The 15,387-nt window shown below is 41.0% G+C and overlaps 1 protein-coding gene across 1 annotated transcript in view; it reads right to left on the bottom strand.

Annotated features, from left to right (window-relative positions):
- Positions 1-15,387, bottom strand: part of LAMC1 (laminin subunit gamma 1) — a 121,268-nt gene that overhangs the window by 12,735 nt on the left and 93,146 nt on the right. Inside the window, exons 9-21 of the mRNA XM_010368927.2 lie at positions 15,129-15,251; positions 14,848-15,037; positions 14,424-14,536; positions 10,618-10,839; positions 10,311-10,499; positions 7,735-7,980; positions 7,058-7,211; positions 6,338-6,480; positions 5,201-5,379; positions 3,967-4,123; positions 2,227-2,432; positions 1,392-1,471; positions 274-411 (exon numbers count right to left, since the gene is read on the bottom strand). Coding sequence (XP_010367229.1) covers positions 274-411; positions 1,392-1,471; positions 2,227-2,432; positions 3,967-4,123; positions 5,201-5,379; positions 6,338-6,480; positions 7,058-7,211; positions 7,735-7,980; positions 10,311-10,499; positions 10,618-10,839; positions 14,424-14,536; positions 14,848-15,037; positions 15,129-15,251 — 2,140 coding nt within the window. The remainder of the gene's footprint in view (positions 1-273; positions 412-1,391; positions 1,472-2,226; positions 2,433-3,966; positions 4,124-5,200; positions 5,380-6,337; positions 6,481-7,057; positions 7,212-7,734; positions 7,981-10,310; positions 10,500-10,617; positions 10,840-14,423; positions 14,537-14,847; positions 15,038-15,128; positions 15,252-15,387) is intronic.

Below are 15,387 nucleotides of genomic sequence, written 5' to 3'. Positions count from 1 at the left end.
ATTTTTTTCTCTTCATTTGTGCAGAATTTTAAAGTATCATGGCTCATCTTGTTACTATTCTCTCTAGTTATAACAGTAATTGAATTAAACCAAATCTCTGTGGCTCCACATGCCCTTCTCTACTTACTGTGCCATTTCAAAAGCATGATTAACAAAGGAAATCTTACTGCATGAATGCATGCCCTGAATCCACCAGCATTTAATTTTTCATTGAATTAGTGCTACTTACCAGAACATCTGAAGGGGTGTAAACCACTTTTAAATTATACTCACTTCCTATTAAGCTCTTCAATCTCAAATGCTGTTTGATTTTCTCCTGCCAATGTCCTCAAAAGCAGGTTGTATGCCTCAGTTGATGTATCATTGGCTGTCTTTGCCACTCGAACAATGTCATCAGCTTCCTGTTTATGACTATACAGATAAAACAAAAAAGCCATGAAACAACCATCTGATAGGGAAATAAGTAAAATTTAGGTAATGCTTACTTTATTATTATTATTATTTTTTGAAATGGAGTCTCGCTGTGTCACTCAGGCTGGAGTGCAGTGGCGCAATCTTGGCTTATTGCAACCTCCGCCTCCCGGTTCAAGCAATTCTCCTGCCTCAGCCTCTTGAGTAGCTGGTATTACATGCATATGCCACCATGCCCAGCTAATGTGTCTTTAGTAGAAATGGGATTCGCCATGTTGGCCAGGCTGGTCTCGAACTCCTGACCTTAGGTGATCCACCTGCCTCGGCCTCCCAAAGTGCTGGGATTATAGGCATGAGCCACTGCGCCCAGACTACTTTATTATATGTACATATACTAACATGGGTAAGAATTCTACAAATATTGGAAAATCTCATTCATTTGGAATTTTGTGATCATTTCAGTGGGGGTGAATTTATGAATAGCCTTCTAAAACTGAGATGAGAATATTTTCCAAAAAAATTATTGGTATAAATTTATAAGAGAAAATGTTTATAATTCTTCAGAAAAACTATTTTTAAATTTAATTGAGTAATGTATATATAAAACTGTGTATGCCAGCAAGACATCATTTATCTAATCATAAATCCCACGCCTAATCTTTATTAACAACAATCTGCTAGTTTCACTCAGTTATTACAGTCTTAAATAAGTTAAAAATCTAAAAATGTTATGGTTTTGAGATATATAAATGTGAATTGTCTTCAAGCCATTGTATTCTCATATTCAAAGTGTGAATATTCTAATGTAAAACTAAAAGGAAGAAAAGAGTATACACAGCCGATAACATCTTAGAAAAGAGAGCAAAGCTTGCAAAAGTGGGTTATGTGGAAAGTGTTTCTGGCTTATGGAATAAGACAACACACACACACACCATAATGGAAGCCACAACTTAACCATTAAACAGAGATCCAGAAGTTACCGTTCAGCAAGCTTTCGAGCCTCTTCTGCCAAAAGAGTCATGTTGTTTGGGTCCCCTGTAGATTCTGGCTGAGTGACTGACTGCACAGGAAATAAAGCACTTATTCTCAAAAGACTGAATTATTTAAATTTAATAAAGCAAGAATAAAACTAAATTTTTGTTAGAGGGCAAAAAAAAATGCCTCTTCCTTTTTTTTTTTTTTTTTTTTTTGAGATGGAGTTTTACTCTCGTTGCCGAGGCAGAAGTGCAATGGCATAATCTCAGTTCACCGCAACCTCTGCCTCCTGGGTTCAAGTGGTTCTCCTGCCTCAGCCTCCCGAGTAGCCGGGGTTACAGGTGCCTGCCATCATGCCAGGCTAATTCTGTACTTTTAGTAGAGACGGGGTTTCTCCATGTTGGTCAAGCTGGTCTCGAACTCTCGACCTCAGGTGATCCGCCCGCCTCGGCCTCCCAAAGTGCTGGGATTACAGGCGTGAGCCACCGCGCCTGGCCCCAAGAATGCCTCTTCTTATTTTCAGAGATCTTTATTTAGTATCACCACCCTCAACTGCAGATTCTATTTTCAGTAAAGGATAAAGGAAGATTAAACTGCCTAGTACCATAGAAGGAACAAAGCTAGAGAAAAAACCCAGATGTCCCTTGGTTTTTATCCAGTTTGTAATAACTGTTTCATGCCAACTATGAGCAACGTGGCTTTCTTGCTCCATAATTAGGGACAAACAGAAAGATGCATGTAGTCAATTTAGTTGAAGAAGCACTCCACTGCCAGTAACAGACTTGCTACAAATCCCAAGGGCCTTCCCCATCCCCACCTCAGACGTTTGCAATCACTTACCACATTGGCAGCAGCGACTTTTGCTTTCTCAAGTTCTCTGGACGCGATTTCAATCAACCTCTCTGTGTTCTCTACATGGGCACGTGCTTGTTCAGCCAAGTTTCCAGTCTCTTCAATGGTATTCCGGATATTTTGTAAACGGCTAATTTGGCTGGACAGAGTGTTATTCACTCTCTGTAGGCGATCCATCAAATTCTGGTCAACATCTAAAATGGTTTGCAGAAGAAAGTCTGTAAATTATCTGAAGAGGATCATATCATCTCACATGAGATCTGAGGCCCTATGTATCTTTACTCTTCAAACATAGCAGCTTTCTGCTAGGTTTCTGCAAAGCCCCTGGCATAGTTGGACAGCCTTTACCATGCCCAGTAGGTCCTTCTCTATATACTCATCACACTTCTCCCACCGTGTGCCCATCTGCCCACTTGACTATGAACTCTTTCTTACTCTTCACTATATCGCTGGTCTTATGCAGTGGATGGCAAAGAGAAGACACCCAAGGAATGTTTGATGAAGGCAAGAATGACTGACTTAAATACCAGCACATGCGATTTAGTCATAAATATACAACGCTGTTAAAAATGCTGCCAGCCCTAAAAGCCAAACATTTTTCAAAACCCAGAAAAAAACTAGGTTTAAAACAGATGTTGAAGTATGACAAAGTAAACTCATTTTGCATTTTAAACTAAATAGACTCTTCTGCCACTCCCATGCCCCAGAATATCAGTGTAATTTCTTTCAAACTGATCTCTGTTTTTGAATAGTTCTTAAAATTATTCTTTATTAATATGCTCATTCAACTTAAATCTCATACTCAGGTCCTAACAAATCAAAAGATAAAATATAACCCTGTTATTATTAAAACTCTCATGTATCGTCAGGTTTTGTTGGGGTCTAAATTTTCTAAGGAACGTAAAAAAATAAAATAAAAAATAAAAAAAGATGAGAAGTCAAAGGTAAGACCAATAAAGATGAACACAGGTTTGGAAAAAAACAAACTGAAGTGGGGCTACCAAATGCATGTGCAGAGGTGACATTCTACAAACTCCTGCCTAACTGTGTATGGTGGTCCTGCTTGGAGGGTTACTCAATTATTTGATAATGTAAAAATTTTTTGGCTGGGCGCTGTGGCTCACGCCTGTAATCCCAGCACTTTGTGAGGCCGAGGTGGGTGAATCACGAGGTCAGGAGATCAAGACCATCCTGGCTAACACGGTGAACCGCCATCTCTACTCAAAATACAAAAAATTACCCAGGCACAGTGGGCATGTGCCTGTAGTCCCAGGTACTCGGGAGGCTGAGGCAGTAGAACCACTTGAATCCAGGAGGCGGAGGTTGCAGTGAGCCAAGATCGGGCCACTGCACTCCAGCCTCGGTGACAGAGTGACTCTGGCTCAAAAAAAAAAAAAGCAGCTTATGAAAACGCATGCCTTTAATGATTTTTAAAACTATTTTAAGACACCCTGTAATAGAACAGATTCAAAAAATGCTTGGAATTTCAATATCAAATAGTTTTTTATCTGTTGGAAAATCACCCTACGGTTACTATATCTTAAAGTAGTAAGTTTGTCAGGTTGTTTTTTGAATTAGTGTTTAAAAAACAAAATAATTTATAATCTACAAGTAGTTTAAAAACGGAGAAAGAATTTTATAAAACCATACTAATTAACCTTGCTTTAGGACCCACATCTAAAGATTGGTCCACCTCACTGAAGTCACGCACTGTTCAATCATGCATACCTTTGACATCTTGGGCCTCACGAAGGAGGTCCATAACTTCCCTCTCTGCTTCCTTTAGTCTATCCTCGAAGGCTTGATCCGTCACCATCTCATCCCCAGTTCCAAGGTTTGCTATGAGACTCTCTAATTCCTGGAGCTTCACTCGATGATCAGCAACCTAAACATACGGAAGAAAAGAAAAGGGAAAGGTAGGACACACAAGTATTCCTGAAGAACTCAATCACACTTCCTGCAGGAATCATGGGCACTCCATGAATATGTAGTTCTATCCACTCCATGGATGTCTACTTCTGAAGAGAAGACATGGCTAGTTTTTCTTTATTTTTCTAGCTTCAAAAGAAAACCTTCAGAGCCATTCCTTTGACTTTAAAGACTGCATGCTGATGATTCTTCAGCTCTGACCTCTCCCTTGAGTGTCAGATTACCTTCGTGATATCTCCACTCAGCTCTCTGATAGGTATCTCAAACTTACCAGCCAAAATTATACCTCTTACCTCTATTCTCCCTGATGAATTCTCCATCTCAGTAAATAAGGCCTCCAGCTACCTTAAGCAAAAAACCCAAGACACATCCTTATTCTCTTCTTTCCCTATCCTGTCCCCAAACACGCATATTTATTCAATCCAATTGAGGCTTCCCATTAGGTCCCATTCCTAACCATCATTGTTTATACAGCAGTCAAAAGTGCTCCTCTTAAAATATAATCTGGATTTCCTAGATTTTAAGAGTTTCTTCAATGCATTCTTATTGGATTTGGGATCAAATCTAAACTTCTTACTATGGTCTTCATGGTCCCATATAACCTGTCCCTACCAACCTCTCCAGTCTTATCACAGACCACACTCTCTGCACTCAACAGGCTCCAGCCATTCTCCAGCTCCCAGGCCTCTGAACACCAGGTTCCTTCTGCCTGGAACAAACCTACCATTACTTTTCATTTGGCTCATTCCTTCATATCCATAAGATCTCACCTTAGATGAATTCTGTAGAGAGGCCTTATATAAAGTAGTTTCCCCCAGTTATTCTCCATTTGTATTCTTCCTGGCACTTATCTCAGTGTTTGTTTTGTTTATTTATTTATTTTTTATTATTTGCCTCCCAACTGGAACATAAGTCTTTAAGAATAGGGACCACATCTATCTTGTTCACCACTTTTTCTATAGAGATTAGTGCACAGTTAGTTTTCACTCAATGTCTGCTGGAAGAATAAATGAATGCACTATTGACAGCTTACCTTATCCTTTACCAAACGGTAACAAGCTGGACATTCCTGGCAGCCAGGCCAAGACCGGTTGTAGAAATAGTTTTCTTCACACTGGTCACAGCGATTTCCCACAAAGCCTTCTCTGCATTCACAGCGACCATCGTCTTTGCACTGAAGTGAAAGAGACCCCTCGGGATGACAGTCACAGGCTGCAGAATAAGGAGAAAATAACACATAATTAGCAAAAGAAGGAAGAGTATATCTCTTAATTCAGACTGGCAACAATAAGCTGACTATACTATTGTTATAATTTTCTGAAAAACAGGACTATTTATGAGATATTAAATGGCTAAGTCTGTTTAGCAGAGAAAACTGACAGTTTTTAAAGTCAAAATGAGCTTTAAAGTAAAATGTGCAACCTTTGGGACACACTTCAGGTTACTTAATAATTAGAGAAGTTATGAAAGTCTCAGTGCTCTTTTCACGCACTTCAAGAATTCATCTCTACCTTCAATTCTCCACTGTTTAATATTTCTCTAAGGAACTAGAAAACCCAAATGCTAATGCTTCTTTTGCATTATCTTATAGTTTGTTTATTCACTGTGTTCTCTGAACTGAGTCAATCACTTATGCTACATTCCACAGGAGAAATGAAGGAATTCAGAAGGCAAAAGCCAATCTGTTCTGAGGCCCAATTCCAGGCAAGTGTTTATGCCAAAGAGAAGCAGATGTTTATACGTAATCATACCAAAAGGGCCCCAAGGGTGGGAAGCAACTACAGCCAGTAAGTCAACAAACACATCGTGAACAGAATCCTCCACTATTTCATTATCTGCACTAAGAATGCAATCCATAAAGAAGTTTTGTTAACCACAGTGGGAAAGCTCAGTAATCAAAGGAAGACTTCCTTGGAAAACATAAAGGATTGGAAAAAGGAAGAATCAGAAATGTTATAAAAGAAAACATACAAAGAAACCAGAGAAGGCTTTGATCTGCAGAGTTTTAGAAATGGATAATATTCATCAAATAAAGCATCTATGATGAGTTAGGTACAGCCCTGACTATGAGCCAAGCGGCTAGACGGAGGCTGTCAAAGTCTTTTCTGGCCTTAAGACACTAACTGGAATTAGGGGAGGCTTAGAGTTGTATGCCACCAACACCCCTTACGTTTGCAGCCTTCAGGTCCAAACCCAAAGTGGTTGACCTCACAACGCTCACAGTGCTGACCGGTGATGCCAGGCTGGCACTCACACTGGCCGGTGCGGATGTCACACTGCCCATTGGTGGAGCCCAAGGCATGGCAGTCACACCTGAAAATGAACACAGGACATTTCTCAGGCAAAAAAAAAAAAGACTTTAAGCAAATTTTTTTTTTTTTTTTTTTTTTTTTTTTTTTAAGTATAGCACTGATCTTGTATCAGAAAACTGAATGGTAAGCGTTACTAAGATGGAATGTTAAGGGTTATTAAGCCCCTAATGTTCAAGTAATTTTCATGAGTGGTATTCAGAACTTCTTTTCCTAACTTAACTGCTACCAGCGTTCTCCAACTTGGGACTGTATGGATACTAAGTAATAACTTTGAAAACAGAAGTTCCCAGGCTGCAACCCTGGAGGGTCTGATTCTAAGTGCCTCAGAAAGGACCTGGCAATTTGTACTTTTAAAAGGTTGCTCAGGCAATTCTGGCACAGCTGGGGCCACTGTGCTCCACTCCTTTCTTTCAATAGCTTTATTACAATTCTCCAGCATTGCCCCTGAAGGATGCCTTGCCTACATTAGGCACTCCAGTAATTTCTGAACAGTCAACTATTAAATGTAACTTATAAAAATTCATTTTTTATAACAGAAAAAGCAAAGATTACTTCCACCAAAGGCACTTATGTCTCACCTCTCACAGCCTTGCCCACTCTGCAGGTTGTAGAATCCAGGGTCGCAAGCACCACAGTCCCGGCCAGTCACGTGAGGCAAACATTCACATTGCCCCGTCACGGGGTTACAGCTGCTCTGCTGCTTCACTGTCCCATACGGATTGCAATTGCAGGCTAAGGCAGGAAGACAGAGACGGCAAAAGACATAAATCACCTGAGAGAAATACTAAAATATAAACAATCCAAAGAGATTCTTTAGACTTGTGTTGCCAGGTTGGTAGCTGCTGGTCACATGTGGCTACTGAGCACTTTAAATGTGTGGCTGGCTGGTCTGAATTGAGATGTGCTATAAATGTGAGATACGCAATGGATTTTCAAGGCTTAGCATGAGAAAGAATATATATTTCATTAATAATTTTTATTGATTACAATAAGAAATAATATGTTAGATATATTAAATAAAATACATTAGTATTCATTTCACCTGTTTCTTTTTACGGGACCACAGGTGCCAGCCGCCATGACTGTCCTTTTTTATACTTTTTTAATGTGGTGACTAGAAAATTTTAAATGACAAAAGCAGTTCACAATGTACTTCTATTGGACTAAACAACTATACGTATTTTAAGAGACACAGAAGAATTCTCACAATAAAGGGGCATTTAACTGTGACAGAATCTGGTTAAAGGCTGATTACCTTTGCATTTGTCTGCTGGATTGGGAGCCAGGGGATTTCCAAAAAATCCGTCTTTGCACCGGTCACAATAGAAGCCAGCAGTATTATAGATGCACTTCAGGCATTCTCCTGTCAAACGATTGCAATTCCCAACTGCGTTGGGATCGATGTTGTCATTGCACTGGCACAGGCGGCAAAGTCTCACAGGGCCGTTTCCACCCAGGGGGTCTCCAAAGTAGCCATCATCACAGAGCTCACATCTCTTACCTGGGGATGAGACAATCTGATGTTATGAGAAAGAAAGTCCAGAGTAATCATCATATGAGAGAAGACATGGTGCAATGGAGGGCAAAGGACCTGGGCTGCAGCCCTGGCATGGGACCAGACCACCAGAGTGACCTTGAGCACATCTCTATTTCCTCACTAGAAAGGAAGCACCTGGTCTGCCTACTTCACTTCAGTTGTTGTGACAATCAACCCAAATCATCTATTAAAAGTGCTCTGTAAATGAGTTAAGCCCAAGGTTTATAAACCTCTCCAGTCTCAAAGGATAGTACATTCATATATGTTGTTTTGGCAGATGATATTAAAAGAGGTGAAGTGCCACTCTTGACACCATAGGTTTCCCACACAACAGGGTAAGCAGAACCATTCTCTTAAAATGTAACAGGCATGTGCTATTCCTTGTTAATCAGTATCAATTGGTACAAAATCAGGGTATGTTAGAAGAGAACTTAGAAATCATCAGTTGCTGCCTGCTTGTATTAAATATTATAGCTCAAGGAAGAGAGAGGGTAAGTAATTTGCCTGCAACCAAAGAACTGACAGGTAGAGAGGAAGAGCTAGAATCCAGGGCTCTTTCCACTGTCCTAAATTCACCGCTCCTCACCCTTCCTTTTCCACTTACCTACCATGATTAGTTCAAGTTGGGCTCATGATATCTTTGTAACCAGTAGGGCCTGAATTAGCCTAAAATTTCTGGTGAATCCGAGGTTTATTAACTCATTCAACAAGTATTTTCTGAGCTCTACTACATAACAGCCAGCACTGTTCTAGGTCATTAGGACGATGTGAACAAGGTGGATAAGGTCTCTGCTCTCATGAAGCTTATGCAGCGGTTGGTGAAGACCAATACACAGACACACAAATAAACAAGATTACTTCAGATAGGGATAAGCACAAAAAATTTAAACAAAATAGAGCAACATGATGGGGTGAAAGTGAGGGCTACTTTATACTGGTGGGTAGGGAAAACCTCTGTAAGAAGAAGACGTTGGGATAGCAATGGAAAGACAGAGAAGAGACCAGCCAGGATATTATCCAAGGGAAGAAAGTTTCAGACAAAACAAGATAAGCCATGGAAGCAGTTCAAACCCATGTAGGAGCATGGAGGTCAGAGTAAGTAAGGGATTTGGTTTTAGTGTATTAAGAAGCTACTGGAGGGTTTTAAAGTGGTGTAATGTGAGGTACATTTTTAAAGGACCATTTTGGCTTTCATGTGGAGATTGGAGCCACTGTAGGGGAGCAGGTGAAGCAGGGAGAACAATTAGGCAATCCCAGGTGAGAGATAATAGGTTTGAACCAGGGTAGTGACGGTGGAAGTGGTGAAAAGTGGTCAGATCTGAGATAAAATCAGTAAGATTTGCTGATTGTTTCTAGTACTTGAAAGTTAGATGAATCAAGTATAAGCCCTGAGGTTTCAGCTTGAGCAACTAAGCTAATGGCAGCATATTTACTAAGATGAACCAGACTGGAGGAGAAACAAAGAGTTGAAGAAAAGGGAGGAAATCAAATATTTAACTTGGATTTGTTTAAATTTGAGTTCCTTAGGCTATGTGAATCAAGATGGCAGCAGAAAATGGCTGACACAATCAAATCAGCACGGAGTGTAGGGAAACTGCGAGGAGAGTGTAGCACTTGAGACAGGCTCCATACCCTGGGCCTCGGGTGGTGGGTGGAACAGCTAGCAGAACTTAAAGGTGAAAAGAGCTGTTTGGACAAGGTCTGCCAGGAGCTGAAAACTTTGATTTGAGGTCATCAATCCAGAGAACCCCATAGAGAAGGGGCCATGGGATAAATACTCTGTCCTCACCCTCTTCCTTCTCTATGAGCTCCCGTATGTGCTTCCTGCTGTCTGAATGCAAATGGAGCCTGGCATTTGATGCAGTGCATGCAGTTCTCAACCAGGGTGGAGAAAGGTGAACAGGGATGTGGAAAGGCAAGTGGAAGGCTTCTAGCCCACCACCCAAGTGGAAATGGCAAGTAGGTAGCTCAGGAGAGGTGTCAGGGCTGGAAATACAAACTTAGCTATCATATAGAAAGGCTTTTGAAGCCTAAAGATGAGATTTGATCACCTAAAGGGGAGATGGTAGATCAAGGTGACATGAAAGCCCTTGGTTGAGAGACGGAGACAATCAGGAGATACCCAAAAGAGAGATGGAAGGAAACAAAGAGAGTGAGCCTCAGTTTCCTATTAGGAAAACCATAACCACTGAAACTGAACCAAACACAAAGATCCAAAACAACCCCGAAGCCCCTTTCCCCGAGGTCTTTCTATAGAATGGAACACTGAAAGCAGATAGAGCGAGCAGACTTACCAGTGGTGCCAGTAGGACAGTTGGTGCACACCACCTCTTTTGTCTTGGGGACAACAGCACAACTTGAGCCTCCGGGACACGGACAGGGCTGGCAATCAGAGGAGGTTCCCGCAGTTGAATCCCCATAGTACCCATCACTGCACTTCTCACAGTGCGGGCCAGCCGTATTGTCTCTGCAGTTACAAACACCTATTTGGAGGGCAGGTGTGAGAAAACAGGCAAGTGTACAAGTACATAAGACAATGAGCACTTTCTACCCAACTGCTAAAGAGAAGTTAGGTCTAAGAGCTGCCAAAGATCATCTCACCTGTCTCAGGATCACAGGTCTCGCTGTGTCCACTGCAGGTGCAAAGCACACATGGACTGTATGGTCCAAGACTAGGAGTTTCTCTTCTGTAACCTGAAAGGCACATCTCACAAAACTGCCCTCCATATCCCACAGGACAGGTGCAGGACTCCACCCAAGTTGCAGGGACTCCAGGCCCAGGACGAGCACTTGCCAGGGTGACATCATCCAAATATCCAGCACCTGTGTATGGTGAGGAAAAGAAAATCACCAAACTGGCTTGTTTTCCAAACCTTGTGTAAACTCAGTAACACTAAAAAGTAACTAGACCCCAAATTCCAGAGAAAACCAGCCATTAGCTTAACTGGACTCTGATACACTAAACAAGATATCCACATCTATCCCCTGGAGAAGAGAATTAGAAAACAGCATTTAGAAAAATCATGCGGTACTGACAGCTAAGTATCTGGAGTGGTGGTATAGCAAACTTTTATTTTATTTATTAATTTGTTCATTTATTTATTTATTTATTGAGATGGAGTCTCACTCCGTCTCCCAGGCTGGAGTGCAGTGGTGCGATCTTGGCTCACTGCAACCTCCGTCTTCTGGGTTCAAGCAATTCTCCTGTCTCAGCCTCTTGAGTAGCCGGGATTACAGGTGCGTGCCACCACGCCTGGCTAATTTTTGTTTTTGTTTTTGTTTTTGTTTTTTTGTAAAGATGGGGTTTCACCATGTTGGCCAGGCTGGTCTCGAACTCCTGACCTTAGGTGATCAGCCTACTTCGGCCTCCCAAAGTGCTGGGATTACAGGCGTGAGCCACTATGCCCGGCCCAAACTTTTATATTTTTTAAAACACACACACATACCCTTAGATTTGCTGAATTTTACAGTCCCCACCTATGTGAAAAATGAAAAGCATTAGACAATCATTTGAAGTGAGAAGAGATATGAGCAAGAGTGTGGGGGAAGAAAGAGTTTACATCTATAGCCACTAAGCAGTGTTTTCATTCTTTTGCTACAAAAGCAGGCACTAACTACAGAATTCAAGGATAAGACAGACGGGAAAGCACCTGTCAACAGGTAATACTCAGGTTATTTAATTTCTGTCCTCTGTAAAACAGCCAAAAAAACCCCAAAAAACAAAAAACAAAAACTCTCAAGTAAAGTTCTAATACTCAGGGTTACTTCTTACAAGTATACAATTACTCCAAAGCCCAATGCTTTTCCATTTCTATAAGAAACCAGAGGACACCTTATATTGCATTAGACCAATGGTTCATCCAATCCAGTGGTGCCTCTGATACAAGCATCAGCAGGAACATTTTATCAGAGAGGTAGGGGCATCAGTAACATCATCATATTTCCCTGTAATCTCCATTCTACTCTAGGGTTTTGTAGTCTTATGCTTAAAGCGTATTTTTCATGTTATGAAATAGCACTTGCTGCTTATACAATTCATTTGAAAATTGACCACCTAAGGCTGAAGGACACCTCCATTACTACCCTAAACGTACTACTTTAGTGTGTTTACAGGTTTCTCTTGCCTAGTTAGGTCATGAGATATGGCTTTATGGTTTACTGTGCTTCCAATTCTAAACATCTTTAAGTCTCCCCATTCTAAAAATACTCTTTCATCGATCTTGTCCCTACTCCCAAATTATAGTCCATGTCTTTTCCTCATAGCCAAACTTCTTAACAGAACATTCTGTATTTTACTTCCTCAACTTCAAATTACTTTTTAAAGCACTGTGATCTTTCAGTTTCACACCCTCCCCCCATTGATTGATTGATTGATTGATTGATTGATTGAAATAGATCCACTCTGTAAACTCAGGCTGGTATGCAATGACATGATCACAGCTCATGCGGGCTCAACCTCTTGGGCTCACGCATCCCCCTGCCCTCAGCCTCTGAGGTAGCTAGGACCACAGGTGTGTGCCACCACGCCCAGCTAATTTTTTTGATTTATAGAGACAGAATCTTGCTATGTTGCCCAGGCTGGTCTTGAACACCTAGCCTCAAGCAATCCTCCTGCCTCAGCCTCCCAAAGTGCTGGAATGACAGGCGTGATCCACCACACCTGGACAGTTTTAACACTTCCTAAAAACAAAAACTCGGCAATGATTAAGGAATCACCCAATCCAAAACCCAATGATGCTAGCTTCCTAAACTTGTTAATTGTTTCTCTTTCTTAAAATTCTTTTTCTCCCTTGGGTTTTATTTATTTATTTTATTTTTTTGAGACAGGGTCACACTCCATTGGCCAGGCTGGAGTGCAGTGGCACAGTTACTGCTCACTGCAGCCTTGACCTCCTGAGCACACATGATCCTCTCACCTCAGCCTCCTGAGAAGCTGGTACTACAGGCGTGCACCACCATACTCTGCTAATTTTTTGTACTTTTCAGTAGAGATGGGGTTTTGCCATGTTGCCCTTGGGTCTTAGAGCATGGACCTTAACTGTTTCCAGGATTCCATCCTTCTTTCCCATCTATATTTTCTATCATATTTTCAAGTTTAAAAATTATTGCCCATATGTTGACAACCTTCTAAATCTGGATCTCTAGTCCTAATCTCTTCCTAAGCCCCAGATTCATATTTCTAACTACTTATAAGCCATTTTTATCTGGATATTCACACAGGCTTCTCAGAAATCAGCACATCTAAGCTGCAGATCCCTCTCCCAATACCACATCATCACTAACTCCACCTCCCCAAATAGCTGTACCTTGCTAGAGAAAAAGGTCGTTGTTTAAAACATTTTTTTAGGAAAAAAAATTTTGGCCAGGTGCAGGGGCTCATGCCTGTAATCCCAGCACTTTTGGAGGTTGAGGCGGGGGAATCACCTGAGGTCAGGAGTTTGAGACCAGCCTGGCTAACATGGTGAAACCCCATCTCTACTAAAAATACAAAAATTAGCCGGGTGTGGTGGGGCATGCCTGTAATTCCAGCTACTTAGGAGGCTGAGCAGAAGAATCACTTGAACCAGGAGGTACAGGTTGCAGTGAGCCAAGATCATGCTATTGCACCTCAGCCTGGTTGACAGAGCAAGACTTTGTCTCAAAAAAAAAAATTTTTTTAAGTCTTAAACTCTTGTTCACCTAAAATTAGAACAAAATCATTCAATAATTTATGACTTTTAATAATTTAACCAGTGGCTCAAATTATAAATTATAATTACACAACAGTAAATAAAAAGAAATGAAGATGAGGCAACTTGAGCCAGTAGAATTATAATTAGAATTTTTTTTTTTTTCTGAGACAGATTCTCAGTCTGTTGCCCAGACTAGAATGCAGTGGCATGAGCTCAGCTCACTGCAACACTGCCACCCAGGTTTCAGCAATTCTCATCCCTCAGTCACCCAAGTAGCTGGGATTATAGGCTTTCGCCACCCCACCTGGCTAATTTTTGCATTTTTAATAGAGATGGGGTTTCACCATGTTGCCCAGGCTGGTCTCAAACTCCTGGCCTCAAGTTATCTGCTCACCTCAGCCTCCCAAAGTGCTAGGATTACAGGTGTAAGTAACTGCGTCTGGCCTATAAGTAGGTTTTTTAGAAAATCTATTCATATACAATGTAATCTCAATTGACCTATTGATCAATTGAGTAATCAATTAGTAAATAATACTATTTACTAATTTTACCAAATTTTTTCCAGGTCCTTGAAAGCAGTTAAAAAATGCATTGTTCTTATATATAATTCATGTATAATGTGGTTGTTATACAACTTCTCAGTGTTATATATTAGGAAAGAGAAACTTTTGCATTATCACGAATCTTTCTACCCGATCTTTTTAAACAACTCTCCTAAATTATATCATAACTTACTTCTCTCACTGTATGTCCCACGGATTTTGATAGAGGTCAAGTTGTTTAGGAGCTTCTGAAATTCAAAAGGGGTAAGAGCAGGCCTCCAAGGGTAATCTGTTGCTTCATGGAGCCTGGAGAGAAAGAAAGGGCCACATTAACCTCTGTAAGGATAATTCTGGATGTTGGGGAAACATTTCTTATTCATTTATGCCACCAACAATGCAATGCTCTGACAATCAAATCAAACAAAAAATGAGACTATTGATTTGGTGGTACAATTGGAAAAGATAAAGGTAAACAAAGGAAGGCTCCCTTTTACAAAATCACCACAATAACCCAGAAGGTTTTCTTTAAAATATATCTAGAGGCCAGTTAAACTTAAATAAAGACACCACTTTCACAATGCTAGTCAAGTCTCATTTTACAAAGAAGGCTATCTTACCTGAAGACATACTTCACAGTGGTCTCACTTGGATAGGAATTGCCCTGAGCGATCAAGGGCACAGATACCCTTAAGCCAGCTCCCTCAAGCACAAGGTCTTCTGCAGAGAGGCGAGTATCTCGCCTGTCCACTCGAAAGGAGAAGGAGAGGTTCTGACCATAACTCAACACCTGCTTGCCCAAGAACTTTGCTGGAATGCAGACACAATGGTGGGCAAGAATGTGAGACTGAGATTAAACAGAGGCACACAGCAAGTCAGACTGCTTTCTAGCCTTACTTACCAGGAGCAATGAAGTACCTAGGAAAGTAGCTGTCTGAGATCACGGCAATATCTTGCCTCTCAGAGGACCATTCGAGAGATGCTTCAGAGCCATCTCTCTGTTCCACACGCCACCCATCCTCATCTGCAGGTAGAGAAGGAAAACACAAGCACTTTACACTGTAAACATCCTGAATTCAGGTCCTCTATGTACCATAAAAATGTGTAAGACCACACCTTGTATACAGAAAGGCATCAATAAACCTTTTTAAATAAATGGA

This window comes from Rhinopithecus roxellana, chromosome 8, assembly GCF_007565055.1.
Source record: "Rhinopithecus roxellana isolate Shanxi Qingling chromosome 8, ASM756505v1, whole genome shotgun sequence".
NCBI lineage: Eukaryota > Metazoa > Chordata > Mammalia > Primates > Cercopithecidae > Rhinopithecus > Rhinopithecus roxellana.
The sequence above is the reverse complement of the archived record's forward strand: the minus strand, read 5'-3'. Positions and strand labels throughout refer to the sequence as shown.